This window comes from Tympanuchus pallidicinctus, unplaced genomic scaffold (genome assembly GCF_026119805.1).
Source record: "Tympanuchus pallidicinctus isolate F22 unplaced genomic scaffold, pur_lepc_1.0 scaffold17, whole genome shotgun sequence".
NCBI lineage: Eukaryota > Metazoa > Chordata > Aves > Galliformes > Phasianidae > Tympanuchus > Tympanuchus pallidicinctus.
The window spans coordinates 18,693,581-18,718,655 of record NW_026294690.1 but is presented as its reverse complement, the minus strand read 5'-3'; the positions used below and the strand labels follow the sequence as shown (position 1 = coordinate 18,718,655).

The 25,075-nt window shown below is 45.1% G+C and overlaps 2 protein-coding genes across 5 annotated transcripts in view; one reads left to right on the top strand and one right to left on the bottom strand.

Moving 5' to 3' along the window:
• The window catches only part of OXTR (oxytocin receptor), a 465,983-nt gene that overhangs the window by 244,840 nt on the left and 196,068 nt on the right, over positions 1-25,075 (top strand). The gene's annotated exons all lie outside the window — the stretch shown is intronic.
• Positions 1-25,075, bottom strand: part of GRM7 (glutamate metabotropic receptor 7) — a 219,935-nt gene that overhangs the window by 55,134 nt on the left and 139,726 nt on the right. For all 4 annotated transcript variants that reach the window (XM_052678347.1, XM_052678345.1, XM_052678346.1 and 1 more), the window contains exons 6-7: positions 18,325-18,525; positions 13,298-13,437 (exon numbers count right to left, since the gene is read on the bottom strand). In XM_052678347.1, the coding sequence (XP_052534307.1) occupies positions 13,298-13,437; positions 18,325-18,525 (341 nt within the window). The remainder of the gene's footprint in view (positions 1-13,297; positions 13,438-18,324; positions 18,526-25,075) is intronic.

Sequence of the window (25,075 nt, the reverse complement as noted above, 5' to 3'; positions counted from 1 at the left end):
TCATTCTGCACAGATACTGGTGCGAGGAGATAAACAGGAGATCGGGCAAAATTATGGAAAGTTCTTTTCTGGTCTGCTGGGACCACACCACAATAACTCTGTATCGCTGCCCTCAGAAAGGCTCATGGTGCTCTGTTGCTTCTGGCTAGAAAATTAATAATGAAAACTGCTGTCAGATAAGCCACCTGCCACCGAGGCAGGCGCTGGGAGCGGAGAATCCGATCCAAAGTGGAGATGCTCTCCCCCCCCACACACATAAAGAGTATTTTTGAAGCATTTTGCGTCTTTGTAATAAATTAGTGCTTCATAACTGCTTTCAGAAGTGTAAACAAAAGCAACAAACTGTTCAGCTGTACATCGGGAGCCCTGGGAGCTGATGGCTGTACCCAACGTACATTATTCTGTTCTCCTCTTCCCACCCTTTACTGCAGTTTCTGTAAATAGGCTTTCGAGAACCTGAATCGAGAAAAAAATTCTACTGTGTTGAGGAACTGTTACATTCAGTTCCTTCTTTTATTTACTTAAACCTATAAACATGCTTCTATTTAACGGCACTTTTCCCAATACTTCTTGCCTATCTGACCTGGAAACAACTTACAGATTTTGCAGAGTTCAGAGTTTCAGGATCAGGACCATAAGAATAATTTTTGTCCACTATTACTGTAATAGGACTGTCAACAGAACAAAACAGCAGAGCATTTCCTTCAATACAATCTAACTAATACCAGCAAACCATGGGATTTGCTGCTGTTAGGCTCAGATAAAAGCAGTATTTTTAAGCAGTCCATATGAAAGCAAGCACTTCTGGTCTTTGCTTCCTCCCTCAGCCACCTCAGCACAGTGCCAGTCCTGCCTTCAGCCTTCCCTCCCAAGACTGGCACCTGATCTGCAACTGCTCAGAATCCGGATGGCAGATGAGAACTGGGAGGACAGGCACTTCGTCACGGCCTTGCCAATTAGCGTTCCTAATGCTGGCAATGCACCGTGCCTTGTGCTCCTCCACGCTGCCCCGTGCTGCCGTGATGCTCCCTGAAGGCTGCACACCACCACGTGTTTCACCTCCTGGGTGCATTTCCAGATGCTGGATCCCACAGGTGAGGCTGTACGTGGCTCTGGGCAGCGAGCACCCAGCACCCAGCAGCAGAGCCCACAGCTCACTGCCCGCTCCATGAACACCTTGGTGTGATGGGATCCGGCCCCAGCGTTAATTCTCATCATGCTCACCACAGAACAAACATTAGCAAGAAATGCTTAGTCTGCCTCATAAGGCCCAGCATAATTGTTCATTTTAATGAATAAAGTAACTCGATATATGTCTGTAATTTAAACATCGCTGCTTCTTTTCTCAGCACCACAAACATTTCTGTAATGAGCTATTTGTTCTGAACCAAATTGTTTCATGCAATGTTTGATTAAAATAGAAGTCAGTACAAAAATAATTACGTTACTGATAATTAACCTTCTCAGGAAAGATAGCTACTTTCCCCAATAGGATGTTTATAACGGCGCTGCCATTAATTTCGTGGACATATTAGGAAACTATTGCAGAGGATTGTGCTCAGATTTATTGCTATCTCACAGCCTGCTTTCAGGCTCCTGTCACTAAGTCAGAGTTCAAACAGTTTTTGTACATTCAACTTCCCAGATAGCAATATTTGCATGACTTAGCTCTTCGGGCTTAGCTATTAATGTCTTGTAATTAGTTTTTCAATCCAGGGCTTTAACGTGATAACAGTTTTAAGCTAAGAATGTCAACAACACACAGTCAACAAAGCTTCCTGCAAAATATCAACTAAAATCTCTTAAATAGATTACAGCAGCGATAAGCCAAACAACCAGGGAAAGACACAGATCTACCACGACGGCTCACCCAGACCGCCAACACTGCATTTCACCCACTGCTGTAACTCTTCCCTTCAGCTCCATCCCCTGGGAGCAGTGGCACCCTGCCCTGCAGGAGGGGCTGCTCCCCACCACCCCGTCTGTCCCCGTGGCCAGGGCTCCTAACAGCCCTGGCGCTGCCCCGCCGCTGGCTTCCAAAATGAATCCAGCTTCGGAGGAGCAGCACCAGCACTTCAGTTTTCCCACCGTGCTGAGATACCCATCTGAAATCCATCCAAGTATTCTCCTCTTAAAACAGGAGTTAAAAGTCGCCGTGTGTGTCCTGCTCTGGTCTCTCCTGCTTTGTGCCAGGGAGGCTGTGGGCACAGCCACACCTATCATTTAGTCATCGTTTATGTGACGAGTAAATCAGTGTTCAAACCAAAGGCAGTGGAAACTCATCACTGCTCGCAGGCTTGCAGCCAAAACCTGGCAGTTGTGTGCAGTCAGCACAGCTCCTTCAGCTCACACACCGTGCCCTGCTGCCGAACCCGCACTGAGCTCCGAGCCCACCGGGCTGAGATCCCCGGGCTCTATGCTGTAACTGCTTTTTTGGTGATCTCACAACAACCAGTTCTTAACCTGCACGGAAACATGATGCATCTTCCTCTTCTCATCGTACTGCTTGTTTACTTTAATATTTGTAGTCATTTTCCACCCATCTCACCTGCCTCGGACACCGCTGCAATGAGTAACAACCGTAATGAGATCCAAAGCCTATTTGTTCTACATTAAACCAAGGACAATTTCAGCACAGCACTGATTCAGAGAGAAACGCTTAATCTACAGTTTTTGCAAAAATGCTCATTATACATTCCTGTTGACACACAATAAAGCTGAAAATTAATTATTTTAATGCTTTTATATCTGACTACGGCTTCCTGTTGTCTTCTTGGTAATAGGATGGGATGGGATGGGCCATGCATCTTCAGAATTCATCCTGCAGCCCCTGCATAACTTTTCAAATTAAAATAGAACACATACTTCCAAATGTGCATTTATAATAAGCAGTAGTTATCTATTTAAGTTGGTAAGTTAGAGCAAATCTATCTTCTTGAAGTAATCTGAGGGAATTTGTCATCCTGAAGGGGCTCACAATTAGTTTCTGTAATCAGCACCAAGCCCGTTGCTTGGACCAACACAGACTTTTGCTGTCCTTCGTGCTGTGCTCAGCATTGCGTCCCCAGCGTGCTCCATTGCCAGCCCTCTCAGAGCAGACTTGAGGCCAATAGTCTTCTTCCCTACTTCACAAACAGAAATAAGCTCATGGTGCCTGTAATATTTCACATGCAGAAAATAACAGCTGCCATGGGGGGAGCAACAGTGCCACACTTAGACATCAGAAACCTAACATGGTCATTCAAAGATTAACAAAACCAGCCCCTGCTGTCCACTGTCCTCACGTTGTGGTCACTCAACCAATATCAGAAACTTTTAGGGGAAAATTTGGTTTCCAAAGCTTTTCTTCACTCCCTACTACAACTGACTGCAGAGCAAACCTTGCTGACAAATTATCTGATCTTTCTAAAGGGCTGTAAAGGCATCTAGGGAAAAAAAGGGAAGGGAAGGGAAGAAAACCCACTGCAAGGCATTATGGGGATATTTATACATCAGATTTCACTTCATACAGGAAGACAATGGCTCACTGTGAGACCACTCCTAAGTGCCTTAATCAAGTGATGCTCCCACTGATATCAACTGGAGCTTTGCTTCAGTGAGGAAGTGATGGATTGGTGTTTAATTATACCATAAATCAACTTGAAATCACCAGCAGTTACACCCAGGATGCCCAGAAGGAACAGCCATCAGGCATAGATTGCATTGTAAGAAGTGCTAACACTCTAAAAGCTTGTACTCTTGGAGTTTGGGGGAGGAGGGGAAGGAAAGAAGGAAGGGATTTAACCAACGTGGTGTGGGGATCATGACAAAATACCCCATTTCAGTTCAGCTACTCACTGAAACTGCATGGACCACAGACAATCTGCAATTCTGAGTCTCCCTGTTACTGAAACTGGACCAACATTTAACCCAGCATCACGTATCTTGAGAGCATCAGTGGGACAGCCCATTTAAAGGCCGGTTCAGTGGACAGGACTGGGAGCAGGGGGGGCTGGCCGCCAGCAGGGCTCAGCGAAGCATCCCTGGCACAACTCACAACCCACAGACGTCAGCCTGAAAAGAGCCCAGTTGTCCCACTGCTGGCAGCCCACGCTTCTGCCAGCTCCTGATGTTTCTGTGGTCGCGTACAAGGAGATAAAACGCTGCTTAATTAAAGGAGCAATTTACAGCTTGTCTGGCACCTAACTGGGACAATGAAAGCAGGTTATGAGCATAGTAGCCTGGACTATTATAAGCATTTTATGCCTCTGGCATAAGCTAACTTGTCCTTTAGTGTCACAGCCCTCAAAGCGTAGCTGGAGCCGGAGCCGTGTGCGGCCGCCCCGCAGCACCTCCATGCAGTGCAGCACTCATATGCACCATGGTGTGAAACAGAGATGAAAGGTTTCATCTCAAAGCAAGGTGGCCCAGTTACGGACTCACATAAGAGAAACTGCTCAGTATTTTACAGCCGGGCAGGAAATGGCCTTAGCAAAGTAGCCTTCAATCACAGATTTCTGCTTTCGTCTGCTTTCTGTGACGGTCAGACACGATGGCATGTGTCTTCTTTCAAATATACCCACGCTGCCATTAGAATAAAAATATGAAACTTAGAAGTCATGAGGTATGCAATAAGTAATTAGATAAGGGAACCTCACACCTGGCTCCTGACAAAGAGGGCTGAAATGGTCCCACAACCCCCCTGCTGCTTCCACCCCAACATCTCTAAGCAGCAGTGAACGCAGCAGCACGTGCTAAATAGCATGGAGGAAGCTCTGCATCCAGTGTAATGAGGGCACAGCAGAGCAAGATGAAAGCCAAGGCAGCAGCACGTGCAGCTTTCTACATGCCCAAGGACTCAAACAGACCTTCCCTGGGTATTTGAAGCTCTGCACTTGCTCCATGGCTGTCCTGGAAATGAAGACTAAAGGGATTCATTGCGCAGGATGACAAAAAACCCCCAATCCAAAGCACCAAACCACCTAAGAAACAGCTTGATACTGGGTCAAAGTAATTGCTCAGTATTTAAGCGAACAGTTGAAATCAAATGTTCTGTTCTAATACGTTCATAATGGTCAGAAATTTTCAAGTTCAAGTCCCAAATAACAATATGAGATGACAAGGGCACCTAGAAGCAAAGTCAGGAATTGTGATTTTTCTCCCCAGAACTCATTTTCAGAGCTATTTTTCATAGTACGGCTATGAGTTGACCTTACCCAGGTTTTGAGAAAAGGATTATCCCTCGATGCTTATTTATCTCTGCTTATGAGCTAATAACTTCTTTTTCTGTTATTTATGGTTGCGAAAAAGAAATACATCTGCCAAATCTGATGTATTACTTTCAAAATGGAAAGGGTAATAACTAGAGATGTACCAAATGGCAGGTGTGTAATTTGGATAGCATTTATCTTGAAGTGCCTGCCAACTCAAAATGCTTCAGTTTATTTATCCTACTAATTTCCAAGCTGATTCAAAGACCAGTAAGCGCTAGTCAAATTATTTGGTCCTGGTCTTCCCCTTTTAAAGGATCAGCATCAATTGTCGGTAATTTCCTCGTCATGGCTAGTGAGCATGGCATAATGACACACAGGCTGGGGAAGCGAGATGAAAGAACCACAAAATTCCAAGTGATACTCAGCACCTCACTCCTTTAGGCCCTAATTAGGTTGCTGCAGTATTATTAACGCTACTAAATTTTCTTGCTTGGGCTACACTTGGTCGGCTGGTCCCAACCACTGTAGATGGTACACAGACAATTAGGGCTGGGTAATGGGACTAATTATCCTCCACCAAGGCTGCGATCATGCTGTGCTGAAACAGGGCTGGGGAAGGAAGAGCAAAGGAGGTGCTGGCACTGCACAGTGATGGCACAGGGCGTGCTGCTGCTCTGAAGGCTACACGGAATGCTGGTTTGCCTGGGCTGTGCAGGGTGGACAAACTGGCACGACACATGCGAAAGGCTAAGATGGCACGCAAAACAGAAGCAGAGTTTGAAAAAGAAGATCACTTCAGAGATTCAATGCCTAAGAGTACAATCCTCCAATTGCATCATTGACGGCGCTGACTTCCTGCACTTCCACTGAAATTCTGCAGCCCACTTCAGAGCTTTATTTCCTACACGAGCCATGGCAAGTTAAGGAATTTTGTGCCTCAGTACACTTTTGCAGACTTCATCAGAAATAACCAACACCTTGCACTTTTCTCCCCACTGTACCCTTTTCACCTCTCTGAAAAGTGAGCACAGCAATGGGGAGCAACTTCTCATGCCCTCCTGCTGAGCACCCTCAATATGCCACCGCTGGGCATCCTTTACAGCACAGACACTCTTCCTTCCCTCTCCTCCCCAGGAATACAGAAATGCATTATGGCTACAGAAGCATCCCAACTAGCAGAGAACAGCCTGTGCTGCTTTTTTCAGTCATATTTCTGAAAGAAAAGTCATCCAAGCTTTGGCTTTTGCCAAGGGAAGTGGAAGTCCATACTGCTGATTCTGTTTCACCAGTCTGTCTGAAAGACAGACAGCGCAAGAGTGGAACAAAATACCTCATTATAGGCAACATTTCTAGCTGCTATTGGGAGCTGGATGCTCAGAAGCCACATTTAATGGTCAAATACACACCCTCCATATCATTAAAAGATGCAATTAACAAGTAAGCAAGGTTGTTCCATGGGAATCATCTACTGCAGCATTTTCATATTAAAAGTACATTTTCAAATCAGTGGAAGAAGCTGCAAACAAACAGTGAAACAAAACAAATAAACTTTAGGGAAAGCCTCTTTTAAGTGCAAACAAAAGGCATTTCTCAGCTCTATTTGGGGCTGTTACTGCCTGCCATACAAATGATTAGCCTGAGACATTGCAATGCACACTATATACCCAATATTGTACTCTTCCTGCAAACCACATCGATTTTCTATGTAAGTTGGTATCCAGGGACATTTAAAAATGATTATTTTTGACACACTCACTGCATGGACTCCTTTGAGAACCTTTATAATTTGCTTAATCATTGGAAATTCTAATGGCCATTCACACAGTCCTGGCGTGGGCAGAGCCTCTTGAAAACCCTGTACGGAATCTCTTCCTTCCCTCTAAAGAAAGCCATCATAATTCTGTCCTGCTATCCTCGGTGCCCACATCTGCACGGTCTCAACATTTCGCTTTGCAAAACACAGCTGGATTGTGCTCGGGGCAACAAGAACAGCATGACACCAATCCTTCCCCTGTCTGTTCATGCAATACCCTAAAATACTTGGCAGAAAGACAAAACAGGAGCTGGAAGCTTCCCTGGATGACCCTGGATTTAATCTGAGTGGATCCCATAGACCATCTCGAGTCCCATCACACAGCTCCTGTGAGCGAGCCGGCAGTCCGAAGTTGTGATGTGTAGGAGAACAAATACATCACCTATTTTAAAAGTGCAACTTCATTATTTTTTATCTATTTCTTACCTTACTCTCAGAGCAGGTCTGGTTGCCTATTGGCTCCTGGACATTTAGGAGGACACAAGATGAGGCAAATTCTGAAGCCAGTAAGTTGCCTGATACACTTTCTGTCCTTTCTAGCTTGTATCAGTTCCTTACCTTTTTTTTTTGCATTACCTTTGAAAAGACATTTGAGGTACTCTCTCAGTCTGGTTTCTCTGAGCATTTATGTCCTTACAAACATTTTACCTTGTGACATTCTCAGATCTGGAAAAATTACACCAATGCTCACAGTTGCCAAGAGCTGATATAGCTTAATTCATTTCACTTTGCCTGAGGTAGTGCAGCTCATGCAGCATACATTACCACCTAAGCAAAATGGGTCAATAATGAACAAGAAATGACATTTCATATCTTTAACCCCAAGTCTGAGTTAGTTTTCAAAGCGAGGTGCAAGATTTAACTATTGCCTTCCTACTTATAGGTAGTACAAATTCAAATGGAAAGTGCAAGCCACAGAATAAACTTCTACTTAAAAAAAAATACATGCATATATATACATTTATATATACATATACATACATATGTATAGATATACATATATATATATATAGTTTGACATATATGTATAGTCTTTGTGACTTCCAAGTATGGCAAGTAAGCTCCAGGAATACTGCTGAACACTGAACGTCACTGAATAGCTGCTGGGATCCAGCTGCTGTTTGGGATATTTCCCTAAAAATAGGGACACATGGAGGTCTCCTGCCAGAAGATTAGACCTCTCATTATTCTTTCTATTCTGTCAGATCTCTGTTTATAACATTTATTTTCAAATTCTGTAACAGAGATGCTTGTGGCATTTAAATAGATCGGTCTGAGCAGAAGTAGCTGAATAGGCGTTGAGCAGCTGATAATAAAATTACCTATTATGCCTGTGGGGAAAAAAAGAACCCCAGTGTGGAAGTGGCACTGTGACCCTATCACCGCCCTGAGGCCAGGGCCAGATCCCTGCTCCTGTACATCCAGAGACACCGAGGGGCACGGATGTTACTTGGTTGTTTTCTGCCTATCTTCCCTCTCCTCTAAATCACTGCACCGAACCCACAGTGAAGAAAATAACAGCACAGCTACTTCCCCAAGGATGAGGGAGTTTATTAATAAGCACAGAGTGGTTTCCTTTGCACCACAGAACACGAGACAGGATTTATGTGCAGTTAGATTCATGTAGCATACATGTTTATGGAACACTATTGATGATTATCAATACGATTCATCTCCTAAGCACTTGGTTAGAAAGACTGCAGTGATAAATCACTTATTGCTGGAGGAGATTATAAAAAGAGCAAGGAATTGCCCAGCCGCTGGCCTTCTGACTCTGCACACAAAGGCTCTATTCAGGTGGAGTCATGTTCCAATTTCTGCACTGCTTAACGCTGCTGAACTACCTACCATTCGAGGGCACATCATTAAAACAATACGGATTTGTTTGTTCATTTCTGCATACAGGGTTTTTAGGCATCTTTAATATGTATTTGTTCCTGCTTACAAAAAGAATTAATTAGAGATGCTTCAATTTCACTTGGAACTAACAGTGAACTCAGCCTGACGCTCTGCAAGTGACACACGTTTCAAGCTGGGGCTCCCTGAGATCTCTGCAGTATAGCAGTGGGCAGGGCAACACGCTTTCCACCTCTGCTCTTTATCAGCTGGGGATGCACCCTCAGTCATCCTGAAAAATGCACTTCAGCCTCAGACCAGAGTCCAGCTGCCAGTGGCACCTTTACATGTCACAGCACTGAGCGGGAGATGCTGATGCAATTAAAATAATATGATGCAACCTACACAGACACCAACAGATGGGAGGCACAGCTCTCAGTCCAGATCTGCAGCTCATCGTGCAGGACCTCAGTGCCAACAGCTCATTTGTTCCCTCTGCAAGGGCCCAGACCTCCTGCTCACAGTGCTGCTGCCATGGTGCTGGCACAGCTGCACCAAATCCAAGCTCAGTGGGATTAAACCATGCAACAAACTGCCAACTGCAAACAGCCTTGGCTTTAATGACTCCCAAGAGCTTGTCAATGCACAAGAGGAAAGTGGGGTACAGATGGAAGAAAAAGGCTGCTCAAAGGCAGCCACAGTGCAGGATGCTGCTTGTGCAGCAAATGGGGTGCGGGAGCGAGTTCAAGCACTGCAGGGAAACAGTGGAGACAAGTATGGGATGGAGTCCCAGGTAACATGATAAAGAATGCTGCTGTGCTAGAGTATGCAATAGACAAATCCTTGGAAAAACAAGATTCAGCAATTTTATGGGGATTTTTTTTCCCTTTACTTTTGGATTTTGACAGCTCAAGGGCAGTTGCAGAGGTTCGGACATGAAAACATAATAAACCTGAGGCATGCTGGGTTAACTATATAGCGAAAGAGAAGCAGTATCACTACATCTCCCATGAGAACCTCCCATTCCTCTAGAGGCAATCTATTTCTGCCTCCTTCAGGCGCATCAGCTCCTCCAGGAGAGGCGTGTTTGTCCTCTTCAGGTACCTCAAAGCATTGGAAGCCGCATTCACAGAAGTCAGCCAGTTCCTGGCATTTCTAAGTGCCTTCCATGGGCCAAGCCCTAAGTGCATAATGGAGGAACAGAGGCACACATGTCAGGAAGGCACCCATTATAGGATCTACGGGGTAAAACAGCACAGACAGTTCACTGCCTTTCTAAAATTCAAAGTTCAAATCAAGCTCCCCTATTTCTTACTGCATGAATAGCACAAATAACAGTAATCAAGTTATTAAAACAAGCAAACAAGAACACAACAAAACCAAAATCCTCCACGCACTAAAAGTTACCCAGTGTAAAACAAACAAAACTCAGCTGCTATCTGACACCTTTTCCCCATGGTAAATTTCCTCCTTTCCATCAGTAGCACCACTTGTTCTGAAACACATTCAAAATAGCTCTCCTTGTACTGATGCTTATATGTTATAAATGCATTATATCTATTTAATAATACAAAAGCACACTTCTCAGCACTGGCAAAGTACAAGAGAATCCAGGTTTCCAACGCTCTTATGAAACCTAGAACATAGGCCAGCGATGCTCTCATCCAGTTGCACGGGCTGCATCTCTGCTGCTGAGCAGGCTCTGGGGTTCACGAGACTGCATGTCATTTGGGGACGCAGCTGGCCGAGTTTCCAACCCTAAAATCCAGGGAAAGCTTTTCAAACCATAAGAGGGCACAAACTATAAATACTGTTTACTAGATCCGCGTGCCGGGGGCTGACAGAACTTGACATAACCCTCGTGACACGCTCTGCCATGACCTCCTGTGGGAGATGGTGGGGCATCGTGTAATCAACCTCACTGCAGGGAGAACACAGCACTGCAACGGTTTTTCATGGAACACTGGCCAAACCATTTAAAATTAGACATCTGCTCATTTTACCCTTGTGTAGATATCTGTGAAATACAGCCAACATCTTTACTAAATCATGCCTTGAGCGTTAGGCTAAGCTGTGGTAGATTGCTTGAGATCAAGCAAGTGAAAGAAAATTTGGTAATTACGTTGGCCTTATGTAAAAACTACGTTATGGCCCAACTCTGCTGCAGTGAGAGTGATAAAGTATTTTCTTGGTAATCAATAAAATTCTGACCTCAGATACAGAAATGTAAATGCAGGGTGAGTCAGCTGCACTCAGAGGAGACACCTCACATACCTACAGGCAGATCTGAGCCTGGCTCCTGTGTGTGGGGAGCAGACATCTGTCTTCTCCAAACACTGCTGCCAGACAAGAGAGCAAACGGGATACAAAGATGTGGAGAAGCAACTGGGATCGAGAGAAACACACTCAGACATCTCAAAAAACCAGGTTTGCAAACTGATGATAACAATGAGAAAACAAACTGGCATGGCTTGTCGTAAGACTTGTAAATATATGTTGCTGAAGATCTCCTCAGCCTATCTACTGTCTTCTGCAACAGAAAAAGTCAAGCAGTTGTTGTGAAAAAAATATGGTGCAGCTAATCAAGATTAATCAGCATCGTAACTCCACACTTCTGCCTCTCACTACAGAAGGGTGAGAATGGGAAGACAACATACACTGCCATAGGACTGGACTGACCATAGACTGAACAACAACACTGCTTCCATGGGAAAAATAACAGCAAGATGCTCTCAGCTTCTTTGAATGAGGACAATGGTAAAGAAAAAACCACATTACTCAAATAGGACAGTCTTTGGCACTTATCTGCCTACTGCTTTTGAGACCTGGAGCACCCTTACCATTAATGGCAACATAACTGGGCAGAACAACTTCTCTTTTGTGATGGAGAACATTCAGACACACGGAACTAAACCAGACAGCCCCAAATGGCAAGTCTTGTGGAAAACAGAGCATCACTTCAGCATTTTCTAAATTAAAATCAGCACTCTCACCAACCGTCCTTTGTCTCCCCTCTTGTGTTGGTATTAAAGAAATGGGAATTGGGAAAATATCCTGAAGCGTTACCTCGACGTCCATTACTGAAAATAAATTGCAGACTTTGGCAGTTTTCCTGGGAGATACTTAATAGCAGCTTCTGTTTTGTTTGGTTATTTCAGGGCATCCTTGACTCCTCTAAACTCCAGAATGTTCCTTATTATCGTAAGAAAAAACACAGGGACTGTCATATCGAGGCTAATCCTGTGCGTGAGGAGAAGGGAAGTTACTGAGACAGTCTCAGCTATTGACACAACACTGTAGCCTTCAGGATATGAGGGTGAGGAATGCTTTTTATGGAGACATTTAGCACAACGGCAGGAATACAAATCAAGCTCCATTAATTTAGTTTTAAATATTAATGAGCCAGGATGCGTAGTTTATATAAAGATTTACTTAATAAAATATTAAAATTTTTGCTAAAAGAATTGTAAATTCCATGTCTATAAAGGAGAGTCAAGCATCAGAAGTTGTAAAAGACGGAAACAGCAAATCAAAGAGCATCAGAATTCAAGGAGAGCTCAACACTGTGGTTAGTCTCAAAGGCTGCATCCTTGGTAATCCGCATTCATTATTGTTTGGACCAGGAGAGGAAAGCCCTTCTGTAGCAACTGGCATTCCACTTCAGCAACACCTCGGCTCTGGGCCATTTCTGCTGCTGCAGAACAGTCAGATCGAACCCGAGGTGTCACCTCTCTGCTCTGTGACAACCTGTAGGGAGCCAAGGAGCTGCGTGGTTAAGCAGCACATCCCCTCCATGCCTATGGGACACAAGCACATGCACAGCGCCAAGCAGGAAGCCTGAGCCCAGATCTCTGGAGGTCTGTGGGCCAGGGACCTGTCATCACCCTCATGTGGGTAGAGCTGACAAGAGCTCCCAGCTTTCTCAGCCAACAGTCATCTTTGTTTGTTCATCTGGGCAACAGCAAAATGTCTGGGGAATCTTTGATCACCTATTCTTACATCCTTACTTTTCTTTCAGGCATCGTTACAGAAGAGATATCTCATTCATATGGATATATTTCACTTAAAAGTAACAGCAAAAGTGACTCACTCAAGAAATACTTCATTTCAGCTTTTTTAAAAACAGAAAAACTGAAGAGCATCTACAAATGAAAGCCCATTGGTTTCAAACCACAGCGCATTACTGACTTATTTTCCAACGTGGCAACCAGGGACTCCAGACATGCAAAGGTAATAAAATTTGCATGACTGCCTGATGTCCTTATCTGTCTGAGGAGCTTTGGTACTCACAGCACAGATAAAAGGTGTCAGGAGAGATGCAAGAAATAATGCACTGCACAGCTGCAGAGAAATAGTGGTTATGTTAGTTCCTGCACGGTGGGGAAAAAGGAAAGCAGAACTGATGGCTGTACCTGAGAGCAAAGAAATCAGTGAGGAGAAACTGGCATGGACTCACGTTGAGCTGGAGGTCGTCCGTCCACTGCCCGACGAGGCGGTAGCCCGGGGTGCTGGTGTTGGTGGTGTGGAACTGGAAGATGTCGTAGCGCCCTGGTGCATCACCATTTTTGTTAAACATCACTGGAGTGCCAGCACTGCCTGGGGGAAGGAAACAAGACCAAATCCAACCAAAAAAAAAGAGAAAGAAAAAAAAAAAAAAAAAAAGGAAAAGCCAAAGCTTTACAGCAGCTGTTTTATTTAGTCACGCCTGGGAGCTTTCAGACTGGCAATGTATTTCAGGCATTGGTTATCTATCAGCAAGCCATCTAACGCAGATACTTCAGGACACGCTGGAATAATCCTAGTCCTCTTCCCTGATTAACTACTACTGCCCAAGCCCACTGACTGAAAACAAAATGAAGCAAAACCAGATCAGTTTTCCTTCACTCGAGCTTTGCAAACAGCAAGAAATATCAGAAGGCTTTTCTTCCTGCCCTCCAGCCTCCCTCCCCATCTCTTTTTCCTTAGGGAGTTCTTTACTGAAAATCACACTTGTGAATGGAGCCTTTAAATGATTCTTTTTTTCCCCCAGAAAATGTTCCATCTGCTTCTGAGAGATACTGCTGTCAGAAGTCAGCCCAGGTCTAGTGAATCTTGATTGGCATCCAGAAATAGCTTCCTCCTCCACAATATGTTCTTATTCCTGTAATCAGCATGCAGTTGGGGTGGAAAAGAACAGACTAAACTATAGGAAGATCATTCCTTGTGTGCTCCCTTATTGAGTCTGTGAAACTGACACAGGCTGAGAAGCACCTCGGGTTGGAGCCACTCAGATCATGATGCTGCATCAACTTCACCTGCCACGTACCAGGGTAACCAACACAGGGCTTGGATGCAGGGCAGCAGGAAAGCAAGCATCCCTCCAGAGCCCCCCCATGCTGCTGCTGAGCAGAGCTGCCCAGCACTGACCCCCAGTGCTGCTACCAACCATTCCCAGTCCTTGCATGGATAACTGCTCCCCAGGGCACCTGCACCTGAATTGCCATGGTGTCAGAAGTGAACCCCTTTCTAAAGGAGAATGTAGAGCAATGCTGTGTTTTCTTTAAGGGTCACATTTATCACAACATACATTAAAATAGGCTTAGGTGTGGCAGAGTAATATTGTGTCAAGATTGAAGATTTCAGCTCTAGCATCTCTGTATTCAAAGCTGCTTCCTTCTGCATCTCTTTTTTTTCCCCCCAAAGCAATGAAAAATCTCTCCTGCAGTAGCACTGAACTTTAAGATTATGGTTTTCTTCATGATTCCCATTCTTCATTGAATTCCAGAGAGCAAAAGAAAATTTGAAGAAGTAAATTAGCATAGTTTTCATTGCAGCTCTGGTAAATGGCTTCCTGTCTACCCTGCAAGCCTCAGAGATCAGATATGGATTCACTTCAAAGGCTGGTAGAGAAAATCTTCCACGGAGATCTCTCTGGTTCCTTATGAGCACAAAGCTGACACTTAATTGTCATTACAGATGCACGTACCCAGAACACATTTATAATGAAAATGCATAGAATGAAGAGTTATGGCCATAACTCCTTGGCTCCTCCTGAAAGTCAGCACAAATGGGAAGCGGTGATTTGCTAATCATGACTTCTAAAGGGCTGCATATTATTAGTTAAGCTTGTTTCTGTTTTGTTTTGGTTTTGCTTTTTTTCTTCCAGAACTGACAAAAATAAAGGTGCAATCCAGAGCTGCTACTCCAAGCTGTGCTGTTTCTGTGTTTTGTGGGAGCAGTAAAACGTTTTGCCTGTTCCTGCTAATCGTTGCACATAGGCAGTTTTTAAGGATTACTTTGAATACCACAGTTGAAGAGCAATGCTGTATGTGGCTGCTGCAGGACTGGCATGGGACAGCATCAGTGCTGGGTCACCTCCACAGCACAGCTCCTGGGACAAGGACTACCATGCACCGATGTGGGGACCTGATTGCAGTGCTCACCTGTTGCTGTCTGCAGGTCACCATCATTTCTGCTTTAGAATCACATGGGAAAAAAAAGAAAAGCAACCTGTGAAACAGGTTGCAAACTGCAGGGAAGACATCCAGCTATAGAAACGCAGAGAACTGGGATGGTCCCAGAAGTTAAGTCAAAGCCTCCTGTTTCCCAGCTTTGAAGTTGGAGCAATTGCACTCCCAGCCAAGGACCTGCTTTGTAAGCACCGACCTTCTGCAGCCTTTGCTGGGCTCTGCTGTGTGCTGGTGCTCTGTCTGCATCGCTCCCATCCTGCTCTGAATCACTGCAGCACTTCAGCCTCTACGTGCAGTTCCAGCTCCTTTGTGCACTCATGAAAACAAGGGATGCATGAAAACCTCCTCGCAGAGACAAAAGGATTTCCAAAATTGGTTCTATTTATTACTTCACTTCTTGATCTTATAATTATGACAATATTTGGTTGACGAGCTTTCATTTTTTTTGGAATATAATTTAGGATTTATTTTCCTTCTGCTCCGATTCATACCATTTTGCTACAGCTCCAGCAAGCACTTCAGAAACTGAGCAGTAGCCTGCAGGCTGCAGCTCCTTGCTCATTCAGAGGCTATGACAATTTAATTCATCTTCAGCTCCCAACAAATAAGCTGTCCTTTCACCACACAGATGGAGAGCACATGACACCCATTCACCTGCAGGATGCATCCGAGAGGAGATGCAATCTGACTGAATTTGTTGAATTTCAATCCCTTAATCACCACAAGATGAGAAACGAATTAATAGGAGGAGGACAGGATGGCAGGCAGGTGTGCCTAGCCAAGGTGTTTCTTTATTATTCCATCCACGCTGACTGCGGTTTGAGGACCTGAAGGGCTCGGATGAACAAAGCCTTCAGCTTTTTCACTGGGGAAAAATACAACCTTCTCTCTGCACCATAGGATTTTCAGAATCCTACTGCACGAGCACTTGGAGTTTTAAGTTTTCGGTGGAGGCTTTCTCTTCTAAAGATAATGTGACCAGTATCAAAATTCACACTGAGCTCCTCGTACAAATCCAGTCTCTCTTCATTAAAACGTTGCTTGAGCTCCTTCTGCGTGAATGTCATTACCTTTGCAGGGAAGAAAGGGCTTTAGAAGCAGTTACAGGTGAGATGGCTTCAGCTTCATCGTGACAGAGAGAGCCATTAAATGCACAGAGATCTCCAGCTCATGGGCTCGGGATCGGCTCGGAAATGGGCTGCATTTTATCTCTCCAGATCACGGTTCAGGCAAAGAACCCCACTGCTCTGCTCTGTTTCTACTACGAGTTTAGGTAGAGAGCTGGTAGAACAAGAGTTTAAGCACAGACCAAATGTTGTTTTCCAAGCCCTACCTCTGATGAACAGAATTGCATGGCTGCACCAGCGACCCAGAGAGGAGCAGGGTAAGGGCTAGCATAACACTGCTGAAGCAAACCCAGCAGCCCCACCACAGCGTGATGCCAAGGCAGACGTGGGCACCAGCACTGCTGTCCCCAGGGCTGCCAGGCCTTACCACAACAGCACTACACAATCCAGACCTACAAGTGCTCTCTCGTTGCTTCTTTTCCCACATCCACCTGGGTTTGCAGGCTGGCCGCTCAGTGCGTTATATGGCAGCAGTTGATCCCAGGTTGGCTGAATGAATTCATTGCAATTTTGGGAATTTACTTTCATACAGCACAGAAAAAAGCAAGCTCTGCAGAACCTTTCTCCACATCCACAGGAACCTCCCCCAGGAGGGCTGCAGCTGAATGCTGAGCACGGCTGTGCAAACCCATACGCAGTTCTGCACTATGAGTGCAACGAGAAGCTGAATTCCACAGATAGTAACCCTTACAGGAGCTGGTTCTTTTCCCATTGGAAATGTCCAAGGCTAAGTAGCCGCGAGCAGTTTAAAGGTTTTAAACCTCTCTTCACTTTGTCACCATCCTCCTTCCCCCAGTAATAAAGCAAACTGCTAATTCAAGTCCCTGTGCTGGATGCCACTTACGTGTATGCAAACAAAGAAAAACACCACATGGCCATGTAGATCAATCACAAAGGGAGGAAGAAAAGTCATCTTTTAAAGGACTGACCAAGAAAACACAAAGAAGGAAACTAAAGTTAGCATGCAACAACTCTGGGAGCTAGGCAGTAGGTCCCCAGTCTCTCAATGGCTCCTGGTTAATTCTCAGATCTTTATCTTATTCAGAGATAGGGCAGAGCAGTCAGACCTCCTGGTACACACATTAGCAATGTTTATGAAGAGGAAATAACATTAGGTTGCTGTAATGCTACCCCTGCAAGCAATCAGCTCTGGTCCCCCCTCTAGTTGCAGGCGAGTGTTGGTTAATGAAACTGTAATAAGATTACAGTAAAATGCAGAGAGGCAGAGAAACGTTCCTAATATCCAGGTCTAATTCATACAGTGCAATGCACATAAAGATATGTCAAAGCCCCTCGTGTTGTATGAAACATTGGGTTGGTATTGCAGCTGTTACCATCCACTGGTAAAACGTTGGTAGATAAACAATAAGCACACAAAAGGATAAAGTCATCCCATCCCCATTCCTATGATGTTACAACTCTTCTAAATACCTACTGGAGTTGGGGTAATCGCTCTGTCTACATTATAGATGTGATTCTGCAAATGGACCTGGCTTCTTTAGCTGTTCTCTCTTCTCCTGAGTACTGAGCTAAGTCAGGTAAAATACCAGAATTTCTTCCAGTTAGCTTGCTCCAAATACAAGAAAGAACACAAATAGGGACAGACATATTAAGATGAAGAAAAACTTGGGCATTTACTCAGCTATTTCTCCCACAGGAAATCATAGGCTTTGGGAAAGCATCCTAGAACAGCAGCAGCAATTTCTGTCTTTGCAGAGCAGTAGCCTGTCCACCTCAGCTAAAGCAGGATGCTTACAGATGCTAAATAGACACGGTCTTCTGCCACAAACTCTAGTGAAATTCTAAAACAAAAGCATCACCTGAGCGGAACGAATACACCAAGTGAGACTGAATGGAACGACAAGCCATGCAGGCAGGGTGCTACAGGTGGAGCAGCCCTCACTCACCGTTGAAGTTAACGCTGCGGATGTACTTGAGCAGCTTCTTGCCGCCCGCGCGCTCCATCTCAGGGCAGACCCCGGCGTAGTCAGCACACAGATCCTTGCTCATGTGGTGCAGTGCGTGTGCCATGGCGTACACTGCATCGATCACAAACTGCACCTTCCCCTCCTGCTCGTAGTGGGAGTCCTTGCCGATGCGCTCCTGCCCTGCACAGCACGCACACAGAAGGACAGTAAGGTGCGGTGCTTTCTGATGTCTCTTGGAGTACGTGGAAAGCAATGAGTGTGTTAGGCAATACATTAAAAACGTTATGATTTTACTAATTAACACAAATTTTAAAGAAAGGTATCTTTCATTCTCGACAGCAGAATCATCAACGCTTGCAAGTTACTCTACAAATCCTACCATCATCACAAACTTGAAACTGTAACCCACAGGGACCACCTCAGATAGAGAACACCAGGCTCTGCGTGCTCCCAAAGCGTGGCTTTGAAAGAAGAAAGCGTTTAAAAATAAAGCACAGCTGGTATTTTAAAGTCTGATGGTTTGTTGTGCTCCAAATCCCAGTCTCTAATTGAAAGTCACAGCCAGACTGGGGGAAAAAAGCACCACTTCAGACGCAGCCGAAGGGGCACTCCAGAGAACTGAGCGAACACGCCTGCTATTAGCACAGCCTCGGGAAGCTCCGGTTGTTTGTGCTGACTTACACCCCTTCCCTGTACCAACAGAGATCGAAACATCCTTTAGAATCCAGTGATTGCCTTTAAAATGCTATGACAGCTGAGAGCTTAAGGAATGCAAACATCCATGCCATACGAACTGCAGCAGCTTTGGCAGTCGTTTGTCACTGCAGCACCCAGCATGGCAGGACGCACAACCTCAGAGCTCCTCTCATCTGCTGGACATCAAACGCAAGAGACAGGAGAACTGTTTTGCAGATGGAAAATGGGAACTTAGAAATTAGGCCACAGAGACCCAAAATGCTCAGCAGCAGAGATAAGTGGAATGCAATATTTTGAGCCGTGGGCTTAGGGTGCACCCTAAGCATTTACTGTCAGACGTGAGACACAAGTGTAACCTGGTGACATCACCTGGTGAATGCAGGTTGTAAGGCAGCTTTCTTGCCACTGCCATAGAAGCAGACAACTGCTGCAAAGCAAACAGTACTGCCAGAGCATAAAGCAGGGCACTACAGAGATACGGGAGCCTTTGAGTTTTCTCTGAAATTGCCCACTAACACCTTGTCTTGTCTTGGCCAAGTAACACCTGCATAATTCAATCTGCCTGGCTGCCAAACACGCGATTATACTTACCCATATCACTGGGGATTTGTGAAACATAATTACTGCTTGTTCAGTGTCCTGAGCTGCGCGAGGAAAGCAGCAGAAGTGCAATCCATTATTTCCCATGGGTGGCAACAAGGCAGCCCAGTCGTTTCACCAGCCCTGCTTGCCCTCCTGCAGGGCAGGACACGGACAGAAGCACAGGCACAGCTCTCAAAATCGCCCTGCGAATGCCTTAGGGATTTTCAATCAAAGGAAATACTCATGTTGGAGACAGAAGAGGGAAGAGATGCCTTTTGTGCAGCACTGTGCCCAGCAGCCTGCCCTGGGCAGCAGCTCACTGTGCCAGCTGTGTGCCTTCCTGCACTGCGCTCACTGAGGGGCCGGGCACCAAAAAGGAGCTGGGCCACACTCCCAAGATCACAGCACGTTCACACAATCCCTTTTTCCTCCTTTGAGAAGGGTGGTGGTGGTGGACTGGAATTACAAATGAGCACAGAGAAAGCACCATCTTCTTCCAGAAATCCTACAAGCACAAGAAATGCCTTACCCTGTCTGCAACGGTGAGGACCTTGAAAATAAATGAAAACACAACACCCCTCTATGAACATCTTAATTGCCTACACTTTTTCCCCTTCGTAGTTTCCTTCTCTAACTACCATCGTGCACCAACCTGTTTTGGCTGACATTCCCTCTACCAAAGCCTCAGTTTTGCATTTCAACTGTGTCAGAAACACTGAAATTCTGAAAATAATTCAGCAGAGTGAGAGCTTCCAGACTGTGAAGATTCACATACTGTCGTTTTCATTATTTCACTCCCCTCTCATTGATTACAGACCTTATTACATCTCCAGCCCTGACAAGGAAAAAGCTTTTAAGTGGTTTCAGCTCAGCTACACTACCAAATTAGCAATGCAACAGAAATGCATGCCAAGGGAAGAGGAGCTGGGATTGAAATTCTGCACACAAACAATACTGATTAGGCATATTAAGTTCCAGAGGCACAGTTGGCTGAACCCAAAGCAAAGGTATCTGCAAGAAACCTGAGCAAAACCAACTTAAAAAAAGGAGCAATATTAACAATGCTCAAGTATGAAAGTCTCAGAGATGAATTGGATTTGAAAAACATAATTGAATTTCCAGTAACAGGGATGAAATCTGTTGCAAAGAGCCATTCTGCTGAGTATTACACACAGTTTGTGTGCAGTCTGGATATGGAGTCAAATGCAGCTCCCCACCCAGAAAGGCATGCGTGACTTCATTTACACAGCAGAGATCTTGCACTAACAGGAGCATACAGCTGTTCATGGAAACACAGACTGAGCTGCCTTTTAATGACTGCAAGCACAGCTTCAGCCTCAATTTGATTTGGCAAACGTCCTTCAAAACAACAGCCATGTTTTACACGGCAAACTGCCTTCGGACTTCAATACTCAGAAAACACCATGTGAGTGGGTTCTGAGTGGGTTCTCTCCTGCTCCCTCTAGCTGACACCAAACCAACATCCCAGTAGCACATCAGCAGGCTGACGCCTGAAGTCTGCTTACAGACACGACAGGCACCACCTTACCTGCACCTTCAGCAGTTTTATTTTGGTGAGCATTTTGCTGTCTTGGGTTTTCCCGGAGAAGCCAAGCAGAAAGTTGCACACACTTCAGGAATAGCAATATAGGGTGCATACAAATTAAATTATTAATTATTCCCGGAAGAGAAGAAAACCCACAGAAGACATTAGCTTCCTGCAGACAAAAGCAGCAGTACCAGGAGCTTCAGCATTGGCTGTGAGCACCTCCCAGCAGAGGGGCCAGCAGCAGGCTGCCTGGCACTGGGGGCCTTGGAGGAGCCAGCAGATGAACTCAGGCATCAGGTGCAGCAAGAAACTGAGCAGTGCCTCGTGTATGACTGGGAGACACCGAGCAGCACAGAAGGGAAACAAACCCCATCTGCACTGGGGCACCCAGACCTTCTGTGCCTTGATCCCTAAAGAGGGCTTTAAAAAAAAACATACAAAAAGCCAAACAACCCAAACTTGGTGATCTTTGGGGAGCCACGCAGTAACTATTTTCTTCAAGAATGAGGAAGATGGCACCTGAGGCACACACACACAGAGTGGCTGGGAGAGAATGCACTTCTGTGCCACGGATTTGAAATGGAGTACCTGGGATGTCAGGAAAAGGGAGAAACACAAAAGCAATTTATTGACATAAGGATTTTTTGCTTCCAAAAGATCTGTTTGAAGGTGATGACAAATAATTTACCCTCACTTCCTACTACAGTCTCAAGTGCTCATCATGATGATTCCTAAGAGACTGAGAGATGGGTCTCTTGCTTCAGGCAAATCTTCGCAAGAGAAAAATACTGCAACAGAGCGAGAGAAAAAGAACCAACAACCACCACCCACCAGAGCAGCAAGAATACAGAGAGGAAGAAGTCCTCGTGTATGATCTCCTTCAGAAGTGAAGTGCAGCTTTAAGAACTCACGGCTGCACTTTTTGCATCAGCACCAGGGTGATGCTTAACACTCCTTTCTATGGGAAAGGAGCTGAGAAGCTTGTTTTTCATGTTTTCCTCTGCATTTCTCCTTCAGATGATTTCTCTGGACTCATCGCCAGTATTCACAGAACGCCAGCAGTATGATACAAAGTGCAAAGAATGCTGCAAGGACAATTTCTGTGGCGTGTAATTCATACAATGAACAGACTTCAAAATCCCAATTAATCAGCTCTTACAGTAGATGAATGCAGACACCGGCTCAGTTTCTCGAGGATTAAGCACATTTTCAAAGGAACTTAACACAATAATACTGTTGAGAACCTGCTGATAGCCATCATTAACAAGAGATGTAATTGAAAGATTGCAGAACGCTTGCAGGATGGAGCAGGCAGCCTCTCTTTGGACGATAGCTCATCATCTGGCTGAGTGCTGGCAAAACCACACACACTTCACACATCCAGAGCTCGGTTAGCAGCCTCACAAACCTGATGCCTGATAGCCATGAGCTGCCCACCATGCAGCACCTGCAGGCACCAGTCTGCAGCTGCCCATACGCCACCTCAACCGCGCTGCAGCCGCCTCCTGCACCTCATCCTGTGCAGAGCTCAGCAGTGCAGCTGCTCCTGCTGTGCCCGTGCCCCTCACAAACAAGCTCAGCAGCACAGAACAGCTCTAGCAGACAAAGACGTAGACCCAGAGCTTGTCAGAACAAGGTCAGAGCTATTACTCCTCCCACGTTCTCTCATGGAACAGGCACTGCTGTGCACACAGGGGCTGCAGAATCCGAAGGTTTCTCCGAATAAGATCTTTATTTGAAAGTAGACAAATATCAGAGTCTGAGAAAAGCTAACAATGTGCGAGAGTAAATATTGTAATTTGAACATGAGGAGAACGACAATCAGGCCCCTTTGCAATATAATCCATGTATTGTCTTTTTACAAAGAAATCCAAGATCCAATAATACTGCTATGTAGTTACAGTCATCTATCCAGTCCATGCTAATTCAGATCTCATTACAGACAAAAGCCTTTATCTCAATACCATCAATCCAATCCCCATGGATTCTGTTAAGGGAAATAGATGAACTCTCAGATTTCCACTGCTCTTTGAACAAGAACATCTCCCCGTGCTCGGACCAGACCTGGCACATGGCACCGTTTTGTGCAGGCTCAGGGGCAGAGGCACCGGCCAGGGCAGCCCAGCCTTGCTGCTGAGGCTCACACCTGGGCCTTGCTGCTCCTTGATCTGCTGCACCCTTCCACGTCAGCATGGCTCTAGAGCTCCTGCAGCTCCGCTTGAGATGGGAAACTTCACACTGCACACCAGATATGCCAATCAGGACAATTGGTCTACATTGGAAACAAGCAGGGATGACTTGTACAACTAGAATGTGTGTTATACACTCCTGATCCTCTCTCAGACATTGTCAACATACAGCTGTGCTTAGTAGTTCCAGTAATGTCACCAAAACCCAACCAACTCAGAAGCACATGTAGCCAGCTTCACCTACACCTCTCAGCTAATACTGATTCTTTCTCCATTACACTGATTCAACCCACTGTAGCAGTTTCTGTTCTCTGGTGTGTATGTGCATCTAAGACAACAGATTTTAGATTAGAAAACTGACCCAACTTTCTTATTCAGTGCTTTTTCTGTGCGTTCAGCAGTCCTATTAAAACATCTGCAATAGCTGTCATTTGTACTCCAACACTGAAGCACCACGGCCATAAGAAGGCAGCACCAGCAATGCAAGTCACTGACACTTCACAGCTACAACTTCCCAACGTGCAAATAAAGCAAGCTTCTTGTAGCAGTAACTGCTGGTGAAGACAGTGACCACAGACACATACAGAAGAAGCACTTAAATATTAGAAGGCTTAAATTAGAGCCATCTTAATATTTAAGCACCTGGTTAAAATCATAGTTTGCAAATAGAGGAACATATGTAAATAGCAAGTAGAGAGCCATAGAATCGCAGGGCTTTGTTGTCAAATCACCTTGACAATCTAGAAATAAAAGCACCATTAAGAAATATATTTCAGAAAGATAATAGAGTTTAGAGAACCATAAAACTGGTTTACCTTAAGAATAAACTGTTCAAGGTTGGTTTAATGTTGGTTGAATCAATCACTGCAGGGTTCTTTCAGGAAATTGGGCTCTGTATGTTTTGAAGTACTGTGATGCTACACGAGATTAACTATTTGAGCTGAAGGTTTGCAGGTCATTAAGTTATAACACAGACTTGGAACGATCTAATGCTCTGTGGAAAAATATGTTGTTCAGAAAAACAAAGAGCCAGTCAGCTTGCACACTGGTGCTTAACGTGGTTCATTTGCTCCTCAACTTTTGCACAGCACATTTTCCTTCTGACAGATGTTAGCAACAAGCAGCTTTAGCAGGCTAAAGACTGTTGAAGTACCCACAAAATCGGATGCAAAGCGAAGGACTAAAATTCTGAGTTTCACACTGGAACAAACATTCACCAACCAACCAAACTCACATCATCTCTCAGCTACAGCAGCACTGGCCCAGAAAGTTCTTGGAGTCCCCCAGAGATGAGCTGCAGCTGGGAGATGTATCTCAGCAACAAACCAACGTGTGTTCCAGTAAAACTCCATCTTGGATCTTTTTTCCCTGCAAACACTGCGCTTTGAGAGAACCTACAACTGCTGCCATGTGTAATGCGAAAGACGGTGTCAGAGGAGAAAGAGCCAGCCAGCAGAAGTTGTTGATGGCAGTGTGTTGCAAACATATAAATAAGGCACTCACTAGCAAGGAAATACTATGCATATGTCCAGAGAAAGGAGAAAGGCTTCCCAGCTGATGCTCCTTACATCATAATGTGAGTGCAGCACCTTTGCCACCAGGTGCCACCCTCCCCTCCTTCTGACCCATCACAGCCCAGAGATGCACCTCCAGGGTTTTGGGGCACAGGAGCTCACCCCCCATTCACTGCAATGTGGGGATCTGCACTCCCAAT